At 39.0% G+C, this 16928-nt stretch overlaps 1 protein-coding gene across 1 annotated transcript in view; it reads left to right on the plus strand.

Moving 5' to 3' along the window:
• Nucleotides 1-3862: 3862 nt before the first annotated feature.
• The window catches only part of LOC124140470 (sterol regulatory element-binding protein cleavage-activating protein-like), a 54807-nt gene continuing 41741 nt past the window's right edge, over nucleotides 3863-16928 (plus strand). The window contains exons 1-10 of the mRNA XM_048381209.1: nucleotides 3863-3901; nucleotides 7080-7268; nucleotides 9287-9443; nucleotides 9827-9987; nucleotides 10482-10619; nucleotides 11602-11681; nucleotides 12940-13054; nucleotides 13807-13988; nucleotides 14416-14542; nucleotides 14824-14936. Of these exons, the coding sequence (XP_048237166.1) occupies nucleotides 7153-7268; nucleotides 9287-9443; nucleotides 9827-9987; nucleotides 10482-10619; nucleotides 11602-11681; nucleotides 12940-13054; nucleotides 13807-13988; nucleotides 14416-14542; nucleotides 14824-14936 (1189 nt within the window). The 5' untranslated portion in view covers nucleotides 3863-3901; nucleotides 7080-7152. The remainder of the gene's footprint in view (nucleotides 3902-7079; nucleotides 7269-9286; nucleotides 9444-9826; nucleotides 9988-10481; nucleotides 10620-11601; nucleotides 11682-12939; nucleotides 13055-13806; nucleotides 13989-14415; nucleotides 14543-14823; nucleotides 14937-16928) is intronic.

Consider the following 16928-nt stretch of genomic DNA (forward strand, 5'->3'; position numbering starts at 1 on the left):
ATATCACAGTTATACACCTGTCTACAATCTTAAATATCACAGTTATATACCACTCTACAATCGTCGATATCACAGTTATACACCACTCTACAATCGTCGATATCACAGTTATACACCATTCTACAATCTTCAATATCACAGCTATATACCACTCTACAATCTTAAATATCACAGTTATACACCACTCTACAATCTTCAATATCACAGCTATATACCACTCTACAATCGTCGATATCACAGCTATATACCACTCTACAATCTTAAATATCACAGCTATATACCACTCTACAATCGTCGATATCACAGTTATACACCACTCTACAATCGTCGATATCACAGCTATATACCACTCTACAATCTTAAATATCACAGCTATATACCACTCTACAATCGTCGATATCACAGCTATATACCACTCTACAATCTTAAATATCACAGCTATATACCACTCTACAATCGTCGATATCACAGTTATACACCACTCTACAATCGTCGATATCACAGTTATATACCATTCTACAATCTTAAATATCACAGCTATATACCACTCTACAATCTTAAATATCACAGCTATATACCACTCTACAATCGTCGATATCACAGTTATACACCACTCTACAATCGTCGATATCACAGCTATATACCACTCTACAATCGTCGATATCACAGTTATACAACTCTACAATCTTCAATATCACAGCTATATACCACTCTACAATCGTCGATATCACAGCTACCCGTGTTACCCGAAAATATAATCTTATGTTGTGTATTGAATAGCCAATATTATTTGTAATTATTCCACAAAAATAAACCTATACAAATTTGTTCAAAATATTTCTGCATAGCACACATAATTTATAAATATGTTATTTACGTTGAGCATATGCTATAAAAATAACATAACAATGTGCTATAAACTTTATGATCATCTTCCTTCCTGACATTGAAGGATTTTAAAAAGCCAATTTTATAAAGTAAAACGTATCGTTCTCTGCGAGAACTGCTCAGAATTTGTAAAAGTGTATTATTCAGTTCAGATAAGTGGAAATACGTGAAGGCCAATTAATTGTGGCTGTCAAATACGAAACAGAATTATAATAATGTCATAATAAAATAACAAATAACGATAGATCATACTTAGCTGTTTTTAAACAATCAGGTCAGACATGTGACATTTGTTAAGAGCCAAGTGTTAAGCACACTGACCCTGACAGTGACCAATGACAAGTGACCTTAAACTTTGACCAATTCATATATCAATATTCCCGACAGCGACGATATCAGTTATCGTCATACGGCTGAGATAGGGTATATAGTTATCGCACTGTTCGATTAGGTTATCTCACGTCCAAGTACATAACGGGCCCAATCTCACTCTATGATAAGGATGTCTCAAGTACATAATAAAAAATGTGTATTGTTGATTTATCATCTATAAGAGATGGCTTGGATGAGACGAGTATACTTAAGATTTCCTTTTTTAATAAAAAAAATAAAGTAATTTATTATCACGAAAGTCAAGATAATGTGCAACGGCAAGCTAACAATAAGTGACTACACCTTTCCCATGACATCCCCCTAATATGGTCACAGCTAGTCTGTTATACAGACCCTGCAAAAAATCTATCCAATAAAGCCTATACTAATTGGCAAGTCTAGATTACTGCAGTTTCTGCTAATGAAGAGAGTCCCTGAGATCCCTTTTATTCTATTTTATTAAGATAATTTAACAACTGTGTTTTTGCTGTAAAATATTTTCATTTCTGAAACTAGATGTTAGTTATGGTCAGAAAAGGTCATGCCAAATGGCTACAAACGAAATGGAGCCTGGCTTGGCGTGACCATAATTTCATATTGCGATTTTACAATGATAACTACTTATTACCATAACATAAGTATTTCATATACTTAATTATATATACTTCAGTGTGAAAGACTGAGATTTAAGAAGTTGGTAAAAGTGATATTTTCATTGCAGTAAACAAAAGACTAGATATTTCACCGCAGTGAACATAACACTTGGACGGCGCTATTGTCATATAAGAGTTACCTCCCCGCAAATTGTCTCCCTTTCTCGTAAATGTCTAGCCGCTACACAAACTGTTGACTTCCTCTTCACATTAGTTCCACATCCACAATAATAAAAAATGGTTATTTGTGGAGTTGATGTCACGTTATGCTGTTTGTTATTCTCTTTAAAATGTTTCGTTATAAACTATAAATTTCTCATTTAACTCGACAATCGAGACTGTTCGTTTCGCAAAGCGCCGTTTTTGTTACTTGACAGGCGTGTTTTCATTCGCTTCCAGCGGCGGTCTCGTATGTTTCAAGAATATCATTAGTTGAAGTTGATTTTGTATTTTATCAATCCAAATGTATGTAAAAGAATGTTAGTGACCTCAAATATTTTTTTATTACTTTTGCAAGATTTTGCAAACTCGGAACTACTTTTTAGGTGAGGTGAAATTGGGTGTACCGTCGCGTCCATACTACTTTTTAAGTCGCAGTAACAAGGAATGGTGATTTGCTCCTGCGTAGGGAGAATTTACGTTTCAAGGTTTAACATTTCTAATGAAAATATTTAATTTAAAACTATACAGTATGTGATAAATGGGATATTCCATGTGTCTCGCGAAATATTATTTGATTTAATACTTTTGAAAAAGAATAATTTTCATCACATAGCATACAATTGCTGATGTGTATCCTGGACATCATTTCTTTGAAAATCAATAAATTTGCATTTTTCGCCACACATTTTCATTATAAACATGGCGGAGGTTTTGTGGTTGCAAATGTATTTCTTACCTCATTGAATCAATTAATTGTTACACAAAATTACCCAGTCACAGATTACATTTTAGAAACTGTTGCAGGAATGAGTGATGGTTACATAGACACAATCAAATTTAACAACAGTTCTTTCAATTTTCAGTTATATGAAAACAAACTCTATACTCGTGTACTTTCTTTTGCCCCTCAGTTTAAAAGTAGATTCTTTATCAATATCACCTGTGCGTTTCCTTTTTCAGAAGTATATGTCAGAAAATTGTTTCGATCTCACAACTAATCTGCTGAATGGTGTAAACGGTTAATGTGTTTTAAATGAGTCGACACCCTCCCGTGAACTTGTCGTATGACCGTCCAATGATGGATTTGAGTAAGTGTTGGAATGCCTGATACTGCACTAATCTAAACTTGCCAAACATTATAGACTTGCGTGGGCTGTAATTGGGTCTATTCGTTTCAGGGTCTGTATGACAGACTAAAATGGACGTTATGTGAGAGGTATAAGAGGTTCTCACAATGCAAGGAACGGTATATGAACGCTGTTATACATATTGTAAATAGTTAGTAGTATCATGGGAATTATTATCACCTCCGAAGCCTCCATGTTTTTATTTCTTGTCCTTTCACGATTCTTACCAGCCATTTCTGGATTCTGCATCGTCACATTATTTCATAAATAATTGTTTAGTGCCGACCAAAAATAAGTCTCTATATTTTACTGTTCAATATCTGGGGGTCTAGATGACTCCCTGACAACATATCCCCACATGGGAACAATGTGTGAAGCCGATTTCTGGTGCCCCCTGCTCTGATATAGCCGGAATAAAACGGTGTAAAATTCACTCACTCCCTGAGACTATATATTGAAAATGTTGAATGCACGAAACGCCTACCTCCTATCCTTATCATAGATTAAAGAATAGATTCATCGTTGACTAAATGTACCACTGAAACGAAAACACTCTAAAATGAACTTCAACTTATCTTCAAAAATGCTAGTAAAGCCTTATCAAGTCTAGAATGAAAGCGGAAACCAAATTGTCATGTTCCGGATTTTACAGTGTTTGTTCTCAAGTACTTCCGGTCATGGAAAACATACCCGATTTGTGTGAGTGTACATTGTTTCAGACGGGATAGGCCTAGTGATTTTATTATTGTATAATTTTATTTGTTTTCTTGTGTCGTTTTGTTCTTATTGGGCGGGAAACGTTGAAGATTGGTGATGCTATCCTAATCTAATTCCCGCTTCGTCTCGGTAGCTTCCCGACTCAGAAAAAAAACATGAGGGCCTACCTCAGGTGATCCTGAGTGAATCATAGTCTATTTATTGCCAGGAATATTTTGTACTTGGCAGCTTGAAAGAGCAAGAAATATATGTATGTATATTAATTCCCTCAATTTGTTCAGCATTTTGTGTTGTCAAGGTGGAAAGATATCCGACTGTAGCCATGCTTCAAATGTTGCCGGACAGGGTTAGGGCAACCTAACCTTACGCTTACTCTAACTCTACATCTATACATGACTTTTTGATATTTTAGGCAGGGCTTGTGATTATTTAAAAATTCGACGCAGGGGGTACGTGCGAAAATTTTCCATCGTTTCAAGGATAGAGTAAGACCAGTGGAAGCAGTGAAATTTCCTACTCGATTGAGATGATAGTCAAAGTCAAAATTAGTTTATTTGTGTGTAGGCCTTAGGCCCATAGGCCTATACATGAAATGCAATGACAATGGTATAATGTGAAACATGTTACATGGATTTTACGATTTTATGGTTTTTTTATGCATAATATACATAATATTGCAGACGTTTTAATAAATCATCCTTAGTTGTACACAAGAAACTTTTAAATTTTTATGTAGTTGGAAATTTCCAATACAATTCTGGCAAATACACTTTAAATAGTTCAATATAATGTTTACAGATCAATACGAAATGATATTCATCTTTAACAGACATTGCTAAGAGGACACATATGTAAACATGATTCAATAGATTGCCATCTACATGATCTACCTTCGTTATGTCGTAAAGGTAAAACATTACATCTTAATTTCATAAAAACACTGCGTACATGTTTACTATTGTAAATACTCAAATATCTTCAGGTTCAAACAGTGTTTTATATTCTTTATACATCACATATTGGGTACTGTTGTTGAGTGTTGACATCCAGTTTTGACAAAATTCATCTAGAAGATGAATACCCCAATGAAAGCTATATTGTCCCTTAACTGTATAGCAAACTGTATTTGACTAGTTCAAGCATGGTACAATGAAAGAGAAATTATGATCAAAGAACATGTGTATTAGACACACAAAGCATGATTAGACATTAGATCAGCTGTTTGAACTTCTCAGACATCAAATAATGATGAAATGTTGAGGGACCAGTCATTTAATTTTTTATTTTAACAGGGTGAAAAGAGAATCAGGGCAGGGTCGCAGAAAAATATGATAGTCCCTAGGGGAGGGTCATAAAAAATAATGCACATACCGTTATTTTTGGAGGGTCATGAAAAAAATGAACACGGAAATATCAGCAATGTCATTTAACCCATCAAATATAGCGTACGTGAATATATGTAGGTAAAGTTAGTCTAGTGAAAATGATTGAGTTCAAATTTCACATCACACCAGCAGTGTCCCAGCCATGTACAAGATACAGTGGCTCTAGTGAAAATGATTTGGATTTAGTTGAATACAGACCAGTAGTTTGAAATATTTTTGTCCAGTAGCTTATAGACTTAGTTTATTACAGTATATATGTTGGACAAACCCAAAGTGATGCAGGTCTCAGAGGTTTACCACTTTGGTGAAACCCACAAGCAAGAGTATTGTGGTGACAAACCTAGAAATATAATCGGGGCAAACCGGGATTCGCACCCACAATCATCTGGCATGACCCATGAAATCTGACATCAATTAATATTTTGTAAAAATGACCCCACACAAAGACCCATGACTCCCTGTAGCATAGCACAGTTTTGAGAGACTAAGGCAAACCCAAGTGTTTATGTTTGTCTACTAGCCCAAGCCTGGCTCTTTGCATCTCCCCGAGGCAAGAGAGTTAACTGACTTTAAAAGTCCAGTTTCCACCCTTGCCGAAGTAGGCTGGAATTCCTGGGTGCCACCAGTGGTTTTTATGAGTTATGTCCCTTCTGAGCCTCTCCTACAAGCTCCTCACAGCGATAGCCCGTTTGCGGACCTCTCTATACTATCGCTGCCACCAGTCAAAACTCCCCACTGTGAATAGGTGGCCCCAACAATGCTTGGAGTTGAACTCGCAACTAAATGACTGTTATGTTTACAAACAAGTGACGACTGTCATGAAGCCGAATACACTTATCGCTGCTAAATTACTTTCTTCGTTTGTCAATTTGAATTTCTGTTTCATTAAAACATTCGTGTTGTTGATATAGTAAGAATGTAAGGGAGAAGTTGGTTGATTTTCCGTTAGTCTGCATTCTCGAACCACTCTGATTATTAAAACAAGAAAGTAAATTCATCTGGAAAATATGGTCAGTCGTAAACCTTTTCAAAATAAATATGATGGCATTCCCAAAGACAAACAAAAGTATAAACGTTACTACATTTGGGGTTAGAGGGCAAATTTCAAGATTCTTGTAATGGCCGCTCCCACACTGGTGGCAGCGATGTCACCGAGAGTATAACGAAGGTGTCACACGTTGGGAAGGAGCTTGTCTCTCCTATCGACCAATCTGATTCCATCACTTGCATTTGTTTCAAACAAAATGGTGGCGCCCAGTCAAGACGATCTGATCGATAATCAAGATCTATACTGTGATAAAACAAGTATTACATCACGAAGTGCATCAAATCACGCGAGCACCTTGATTAAAAAAATGAAAAAGTTTGGAAAATATCTGTAGACAACGAGTTGGCGGTGCACATGTTTTGCAAATCCTGCAATCCACCGAAATCTGCATGACAGTTTTACTGCTCTCGGAGAGACAATAATTAGTTGAGCTTACCTGACCAAAAGGAATGTTACTTGTCTCAGGCTTGACTGGTGGCTGAAGTCGCTGATTGTATCTGTGGTGTTTGTTGCTGGTTATATTCCAAGATGACTAGCTGAGACTACCATGTTAGAATGTTACTTGACTCAGGCTTGACTGGTGGCTGAAGTCACTGATTGTATTTGTGGTGTTTGTTGCAGGTCATATTCCAAGATGACTAGCTGACACTACCATGTTAGAATGTTACTTGACTCAGACTTGACTGGTGGCTGGAGTCCCTGATTGTATTTGTGGTGTTTGTTGCAGGTTATATTCCAAGATGACTAGCTGACACTACCATGTACACGGGCACACAGCTGTGGGCTAACTTGGTCACGTGATGATGCAGTCAGTACGGGAGAGGGTGGCACAGATCTACTTTACCCATGGACTGTTCTGTGCCAGTCATCCCTACTCAATCATCGTCTCTGTCATCTGTGTCATCATTTTTACATGGTAAGGCCACAGCAGTACATTATTTCATCATTCTCCCAAAGTAAGGAGGAGGAGGAGGGCTGCCGTCATCTGCGTCACTGACTGATTGTTGTAATTGTACGACACAACAAACACTTGGAACCCATTTTAACACACACACACACACACAAACACACACACACACACACACACACACACACACACACACACACACACACACACACACACACACACACACACACACACACACACACACACACACACACACACACACACACACACACACACACACACACACACACACACACACACGTGATTTTGAACATTCGTTAGTCCAGCCAATATGTAACTCCGAAATTCCAGCCTAGTTCGGCAAGGATGGAAACTTGACTTTTATAGTCAGTTGACGCCCTTGCCTCAGTGAAGCCCTTGCCTCAGTGAAGTTGTGAAGCTACTCAAGATTTACCAGTCATCATGGCAACATTTGAATGGTTATTCCCATGTCTTAGGAGACTGAAACACACATTAGAATTAGCATGACCCAGTAAGTTCTCAACAACATCATGCTGAAGTCTTTCATAGACATTTAGAAGAACATGAATAACACTTTCTATGGATAGCAACTTCTTTTATTCTTTGTCATGCCGTTTCAGAGCTACTTCTAGCTCCTTCATCAGGTGAATGCTTTCTAGCCTTTCTGGCATTCCCCGGACGAAGGAGCTAGAAGTAGCTCTGAAACGGCATGACAAAGAATAAAAGAAGTTGCTATCCATAAAAAGTGTCATGTATTCTACATCCTGCTTTTGCACATTCCCAAAGAGGTAACTGATGCCATATGACTACAGACATTTCCAAGACATTTGCACATGCAAACCAGAGACGTTGTACCTTTTCTTGTGGCTTTGTACTGGAACTGTCCTACCTAACCCACACTGCAATGAGTGAGTGAGTGAGTTGGGTTTAATGTTGCTTTTAACAGTATTCCAGTTATATAGCGGCGTTTCAGCTTAATGTCGAAGGAAAGCCAAAGTGATGCAGGTCTCAGACGTTTACCACTTCGGTGAAACCCACGAGCTCGGGTATGATGCCGACAAACATAGAAACATAATCGGGGCAAGCCGGGATTCGAACCCACAGCACACTGCAATGAAGCAAAGCATGTGAATATGGAAGAAACTGTTTTGATAGATTTCAGCTTTTAAACCACTTAACAGGTGTCACTAATTGTTTGACTTTCAAAGGAGAGATGTATTTATAATAAACAGCCTGAACCCAGCATTGTCGTTTGTGTTTCATTTTGAATCTCTAAACTATTGTTTCAAGAACGCAATCCATACATATTAAGAATCTGCCTAAATTAGACGATATTGTCTTGTAAAACACACCACACCACACCACACCACCTAGACCCAAATCACATACCACACCACACCACACCACACCACACCACACCACACCACCTAGACTCAAATCACACACCACACCACCTAGACCCAAATCACACACACCACACCACACCACACCACACCACACCACACCACCTAGACCCAAATCACACACCACACCACACCACACCACACCACACCACACCACACCACACCACACCACACCACCTAGACTCAAATCACACACCACACCACACCACACCACACCACACCACCTAGACCCAAATCACACACCACACCACACCACACCACACCACACCACCTAGACTCAAATCACACACCACACCACATAGACCCAAAGCACACACCACACCACACCACACCACACCACATAGACCCAAATCACACACCACACCACACACCGGTTGTTGGCCTTGCACTCACCATCATGGACAAAGGACAAAATACTACTACTGCCCCTCTGTACATGCTGTAAGAAAAAAACAGTAAAAAAAACGTCGGTCACAAATATTATTTTTTTTGCGTTCTCAACAAGGCAAGGTGTTCTGACGCCACTGATTTATTTAAAGCGCTATTGATCGCTGAAAAGAGTAGTATGTATTATGGAAATGACATTTGTGCTTTTGTCCTCAGTTATCCCTTATCCAACCTACCTCTGCCTGGCAACACCCCCCTGGAACATGGCATGGCCCTCAGTGAGTTCAAGAAACACCCCGCCCTGGGCGTGTCTCCCATTGCAGTGAAGAAAGCACCCCGAACACCAGGGGAAGACATGAAACTCCCTAGATGGGTAGGTCACAGTGTCGCAAACAGTCCTCAGGAAGCATTCGGAAAAACAGCATATCTAATTTCTGTTTGTCGTAAATGAATGTAACTGTCAGTTCTGAATGCCATGTTGTGGCTATTTTACAGCCTGTCATTTCTAAGCACCATGTCGTGAACAAGCAACAGGATGTACAGTGCAAGCGAACATTTGTGAATATTACAGTTTGTGTCGTTCGCAATTCCGAGATTTCTGAGTCTGCGACAGAAGTCGTATAAACACATATAAATGTGACTCTGCGACTGACAGCTTGTTGTGTTCATAAAATTAGAATGAAATAGGAGAGAGTGATCATTGCTGAATCACTAAAACAAATAAACATAAATTACGACTTACGTTTCTTTGTACAGATTGTTGGGGATCCAGTAGGAGTTGTCCAGCAAGTGGTTGTCAAGACAACAGTGTCGCCGTGGCAACCACAAAATCATATACCAACAGATGCATTCCGTCCAACCCTAGCTAAAGTGTTTGAAGTCCTAGAGCATGTTGAGCATGCTAGAGTTGTCAATGGGTACGGTACACACATAGTATATGCTGGTCATTGGCTAGGAAGTAATAACCTTGTTTTTGGCACTGCCATCAGCACGACCTTTGAAGATCCGGGGTAGAATAGATCCTCAGCAACCAATGCTTGCTGTAAAAGGCGACTATGCTTGTTGTAAGAGGCGAATAACAGGATCGGGTGGTCAGGCTCACTGACTTGGTTGATGCGTGTCATCGATTCCAATTGCATGGATCAATGCGCATGATATCAAAACACTGTATTGTCTGATCCAGACTCAAATATTTACAGACTGCCGTCATATAGCTGGAATATTGCTGAGTGCGGCGTTAAACAGCAAACCCAACCCTAAACACTGATAGACTCCTGACATTCGTAAGATTGAAGTCACTTTGTGGAATGGGTCAAGAGCATGGTACCTGGATAGCCCATCCAAGCCTGGCTGAGGCTGAATTACTTGAAAAACTTGGAGGTTGAACATTTGCCATTTGGTCTGTCCGCAGTGGTGTGGAGGTGTCTCTGTCCAATGTGTGTCTGCGTGTGGCCGAATCGGTCAAGTGGATCAAGTTCCGCCATGTCCTGCCGCAGTATGACTGCCTAGTTGTCTCCCCTGCCAACTTGTGGATGAAAGACAAACACAGGTAACTTCAAAGTACCAGTATATCCTTGTAGAAGTTCTGGTTTTATTCTTGAATGTGTTTTGATTTAATCATTATGTAAGTGCTGCTAAAATCCTTGAATTAAGTGCTGGTTAAATCCTTGTATTAGCATGACAAGTGCTGGTTAAATACTTGAATTAAGTACTTGTTCAATTCTTGTATATGTGAGCATGATAAGTGATGGTTAACTGCTTGAATTAAGTACTGGTGAAATCCTTGAATAAGTTCTGGTTTAATCCTTGAAAAAGTTCTGGTTTAAACATTATGCAAGTGCTGCTTAAATCCTTGAATAAGGTGCTGCTTAAATTCTTGAATTAAGTGCTTCTAAGATCCTTGTTTTAGCATAAAAAGTGTTAAGTTGAATTAAGTGCTGGTTGAATCCTTGTATTAGCATGGTAAGTGCTGCTTAAATCCTTGAATTAAGTGCTGCTTGAATTAAGTGTTGCTTAAATTATTGAAATAAGTGCAGGTTGAATCCTTGTATTTGCATGATAAGTGCTGCTTAAATCCTTGAATTAAGTGCTGGTTAACTCCTTGAATTAAGTGTTGCTTAAATTCTTGAATTAAGTGTTGCTTAAATTCTTGAAATAAGTGCTGGTTGAATCCCTGTATTAGCATGAAAAGTGTTTGTTAAATGTTTAATTAAGGGCTGGTTAAATCCTTGTATTAGCATGATAAGTGCTTGTTAAATGCTTCAATTAAGTGCTCATTAAATCCTTGAATAAGTTCTAATTTAATCCTTGAATAAGTTCTGGCTTAATCATTATGTAAGTGCTGTTTAAATCCTTGTATAAGCCGACAAGTGCTGGTTAAATGCTTGAATTAGGTGCTGGTTAAATCTTTGAATAATAGTTTATCTTTTAATATACACTTACAACTGTCTTAGCTGCGAAATCTGCTTGTGAGACAGAGGTCTGATGTGTACGTATCATTACTTCAACCATGACAACTTCTTCTGTTCCAGGTATCATAAAGATGCTGAAATAATTAAAACAGTTTATCAAAAATTCGGACAAACTTTGGAATCATCTCCAACACTGAAAGGTAACCATGGTAACTGACATAAGACTAAACACGAGACACTGACACTGTCACTAGACTTGATTTTGTCTGTAAGCCTTTCAAAGATATATTTGCATTGTTAAAAATTACGTATTTGTTATTGGATTAGATACTTGTGAGAGAAAATTCATTTATTTAAAAAAAAAAATTCAAGAGAAATAACTTTCTGCATTGCCCATCTCTCAGTGGATGGTTATTTACATGCTGCCATTAGGCTCAGAAAATAATAGTCTTGGTTCTCAGGCACCGCCTGCATCATCATGAAGTCTGCCGCACTTTTCGTTTTTATTTCCATTTTCAAAAAATAATCCTTATACTTAAAAACAATGCGATCCAATATAGCACACAGTTACTTCCCTTTACATGCGCACTGCTTTACTGCACGTCTCATGTTATGGTCATGGCGGCAATAGGAGTTTGTGTGCTTGTTTATGTAGAGAGGCCCTTTCCCAGGTTGATGGTACACTGTTTATTTGGTTACATACTATTTTGAATAAGCAAAATAACAAAAATGAAACACCACCCGCCCGCTCTATATTTTCAAAAGTCATTGCCTGAGAACCAATTCTTTTATTTTTTCAAGCCTTATATTGTAGTAATATTGCTGACTATAGCATAAAGCAATACAATTTTATTGAAATCCGAACACTCTCCGTCATCAGAAACTGACAACAGATTGTGTTGACAAAGTAACAATGTTGTAGCGCCGAATCGTCTAAGAAAACCAACATCTGATTACCGGTAGCAGTCAAACTTGTGCAACTCTCATTTTGGTTGATTGTTCAAAGTTCATTGAGAATATTGCCAGTTTAAGGGCGGATCCAGCGTTTTCTAAAGGGAGGGGTCCAAAAAATCAAAATCCTCTCTCAGTCAATTTTACTGCTGTCAATTTTACTGCCTTCAACATACAACATTTGGTTTTCAAAAGGGGGGTGTCCAGATTCCCAGGAATACCACCCCACCCACCACCCACCACCTCCCCTCTCGACCCACCTGTGCAGTTTACTTTCACTTTCAGTATACAGATATTAGATATGCTGTTCTGAATGCTTGGCTTTTTGAACAGATAAATTAGAAATCTCTCTCTGACTAGCTGATTTGAAAGATCAACTGACATGATCTCACTTGGAGGATGTGTCCGATCTTGACAAAGATATCAAGTTGAGTAACAGACCTGATTCTAATTAGATTATGACACGTATGACTCATTGCCAACATAAGCAAGGGATGGTTGTTTCAGATGTGTTGTTCGGAGTGCCGTGGAAGGAGACGGGCGTGTCCCGGTACTTCATCCGCAATCGGCAGAGAGTTATAACCTTTGCCATATCCATCATCATGAGGAACTACAGTGCAAGGTAGGCAGCCCAGTGGGAGCTGACGCTTAGTTTACCATGGTGATGTTTTGATGGAACTAGGTGAGATAACATCTATTATACTTAAAATACAACAGGTACTGGTTGTGTGGTTAGAATAAGGGTACCGCGCAGTAAAAAACGGTTATTTACAAAATATTAAGTCCATTTAATGAAGAGACTCATGAAAATGATGATGATGATGATGATGATGATGATGATGATGATGGCTACAGTTGGGTAGTACCATAGTACATTATCAATGTTGTCATTGCATACAGCATGTACAGTGTGTTCGTGAATTTTAAATCTTACATGAATCATTGGTCTTAGTTGTAGGCTAACATATGGTCAATTTTACTTACAGACCAATCTGTAAGTAAGCTTTTAAAGTGCCCTCTACCAAGACCAAAAATATGACATTGTATGTCCGTATTTTTTGTGTATATTACAGAAGGTTTTGGGAGAGAAGTGTTGAAGGTGTATATAATTGTTTAGTGACTATTAAATGATGTTGAAATTTCTTTGACATCTGAACTTAATTTGTTCACAACTGCACGAAAAATGGATGTAACTTGGTTTTTAATGATTATGGTTTTAATATGTACCCACTTTGTCAGTTATTATGGCAAATATGGTAATTACGGTGAATAAGAGTGACTGTTTGTATTCTCTCCAATTTTTTTGCATGAGTAAATTATATAAGCTTCATCAATGAATTCTACTAGCATGTAGTGGTACTTATCTGCCCTTAGTTTTGTGGATTCCCTGAAGAGGGAGCTGGAGCATCACTACCCAGAAACATCCCTCCATGGTAACGTCAGTGACAGCGACCGGGTCGTCCACCTCCACTACCGAGACATCAACTACTTCGTGGAGTACACCCCTCTCCTCGTCACCTACTTTGTGATCCTCATGTACCTCTACTTCTCTGTCCGTGAGTAGCACTGGGGGGTTCGGGGGTGGGGGGGGAGGGCGCTGTGTCCAGGGTGGCCAACCCATGTAAAAGGTGACTATGCTTGCCGTAAGAGGCGACTAACAGGGTTGGGTGGTCAGACTTGCTGACTTGGTTGATGCATGTCATCATATCGCAATTGCATAGTTCAAGGCCCATGATGTCAATTCACTGGATTGTTTGGTCCAGATTTGATTATTTACAGGTCGTCGTTATGCAGATGTAATATTACTGAGAGCGTGAGAGGTGTTAAACAACAGAATTTTTACTATCAAGGACATCAAAACATGGTAGTAGAGTTGTCAGAAACAAACAATATTATTTCACCAACTTCTGTGTGTCAATCAAAGACTTTATTTATATTTATGAATACTTGTGTAACTCTGTCTAACTTTGTGTATTTCTTCAGGGAAGATCGAGATGGTGAAGTCAAAGATCGGCCTGGCCATCAGCGCTTTGTTCACGGTTGTAGCATCACTGCTTGTGTCCGTCAGTGTGTGCTCTGTCTTTGGTCTGGCACCAACTCTAAATGGCGGGTAGGACTAGCTTTGGGACATGTAGTTTTATCATGTTTATTGTATGTTTATTTGAGGTAGTCAGGACAGGCTGGAATAGGTCCACAGTACACCCATCTCCTATGCACAGTGTGGGACCAAAAACATCATTGCCAAAAGTCATTTTATTTCTTTTTTTCATCTTAGTTTTTTATGTTTCTTGGTTTTGTAAGTCAATCAATAAATATTAAGAGGCATTACTGGAGGTTTGATGAGTAAATAGTGTGAAAGTAATGTTTCATGGTGTGGTGTGTTTCCTTCAGTGAGATCTTCCCCTACCTGGTGGTGCTGATCGGTGTGGAGAACGTCCTCATCATCACCAAGTCTGTTGTGTCGACACCCGTCCATCTTGATGTTAAGATCAGAGTGGCTAAAGGTAACTAATATACTATTTTCCATTTGTCTTTTTAAATTGAAGTCTCCCTCCATGGTGCAGAGGGGCGGTCGGGAAGCCTTGTGGTTAAAAGCGTTCGATCGTCGCGCCGAAGTCCCGGGTTCGATTCCCGACATGGGTACAATGTGTGAAGCCAATTTCTGGTGTCCCCCCCCACCGTGATATTGCTGGAATATTGCTAAAAGCGTAGTAAAATCATACTCACTCACTCACTCCATGGCCCAGTACAAAGAGTATCGGATGGTCCGTGGTTCGATCACTGGCCACGTCATACCCAAAGACATTAAAAGATGGTACTTGTTGTTACCCTGCCTGACTGCATTAAGGGGATAAAATAAAGATTAGTCAGGTTAGAATCAGTATACAGACCGCCGTCATATAGCTGGACTATTACTGATTGCGGCGTTAAATAACAAACAAACAAAGGAACAAAACTTGCCTATGTTTTAGAACAGGGCCCCGTTCCACCAGCTGATCTTAGCGCTTCGATCATCGTAAGCCTATGTTAAAGTATGGGAGTTACGATCATCTTAGTGCTAATATTGCTTTGTGGAATGGGGCCCAGTACAGGTACTTCTCACTGCTATTGTAGTTGTTGTACCAATATTGCAGTTGTGTCACTAAAGTGTTTTAACTACAGTAGAACACGGATATAACAAACATGGATAAATGGAACAAACGGATACAACGAACATGTTACAAAATCCCCATTTTTATCTCCTATATAATATCATTTAAAATTACGTACATAACGAACTCTCTACAGCAAACTAACGTATAAAGCGAACTGATATCTGATCCCCGACAAGCCCATCTACCACTAATTAATGACGTGTATAGCGAGCTGAGAAATCTCACTCAGTGTCAAGTGTCACAGACAACTGGCTATATGCAATCAACACAATCAAATGTGACGATGCAACCTTGTTAAACTTGCCTTTTGTTAATCTTACATGTAACTGGACTAATCTTGTCTGTAAGACAAATTACGTGTATTGTTTTGTTACATGTTTTTTTTTTCCAACATGGTGGATGTTTCCGAGCAAAAATGTATGTAACGAACAACGTTTAGAACAAACTGATTTCTCTGGTCTCTTGTTGTTCGTTATATCCATTATATTTTTTAACTTATCCTGCATTACTCCGTATTGCATTTACTGCTATGTTTGACAGAGAGACGAACTGTGTGAGATCCAGCTGCTGAAGAAAGTTGTCCCAACCAGCCCAGGAGGCAGCGCCCTCTCACAGTCGGCACGTGACCCGGAAGTCATGACGTCACACCAAAAGACATAACTGCTTTGTCACCTCCACGGACGGACGTACTTTGTATCCCTTGTGGAAATTAAAGCTTATTATTTGTTTTTTATATTTTGCGTGTTTCTACATTCATTATATGCTGCTACATTGTTACCTGTTATGGGCCGTGACCTTAGGGTCTTCCCATTCGTAAATTGTAACGTTTATCGCTCGTCTGTGGCTCACGTCACAGTAATTTACGGGCGCAATGTTGTTCCCGCCATTTTGTTTTCTTTCCCGCCATTTTGGCCATTCACCACGAGGCCACGTAATGTCGTGTTCTGCGTTTTGAATTCTCTCTTTGGCTTGGGTAATACATTACATTTATGTATGTTGTTTGGTGTGCTTAAAGCCTTGCCTTTTCGCTACCGCTCAGCGTAATTGTTTCTTCTCATAAACTTCAATATAATACGAAGTTTATGAGTTACATTATGTCTCCCGTACTCTGTGGTTTTGCCACATGGTTACGTGTTTGCTTAAGGCTTTGCCTTTTCGCTCCCTTTTAGCGTACTTGTTTATCTCATAAACTTTAATAAAATATACTGTTTTTGAGTTACTTTATGCTTCCCATACTTTGTGATTGGCCACACATTATGCTTCCCGCACTTTGTGGCTTTGCCACATAGTTATGTTTTGCTTAAATTCCAGATTTTCTGCCTCGCTGCACTTGTTTCCGCG

The sequence above is a fragment of the Haliotis rufescens genome, unplaced genomic scaffold (assembly GCF_023055435.1).
Source record: "Haliotis rufescens isolate VD_foot unplaced genomic scaffold, xgHalRufe1.0.p SCAF_37, whole genome shotgun sequence".
Taxonomy (NCBI): Eukaryota; Metazoa; Mollusca; class Gastropoda; order Lepetellida; family Haliotidae; genus Haliotis; species Haliotis rufescens.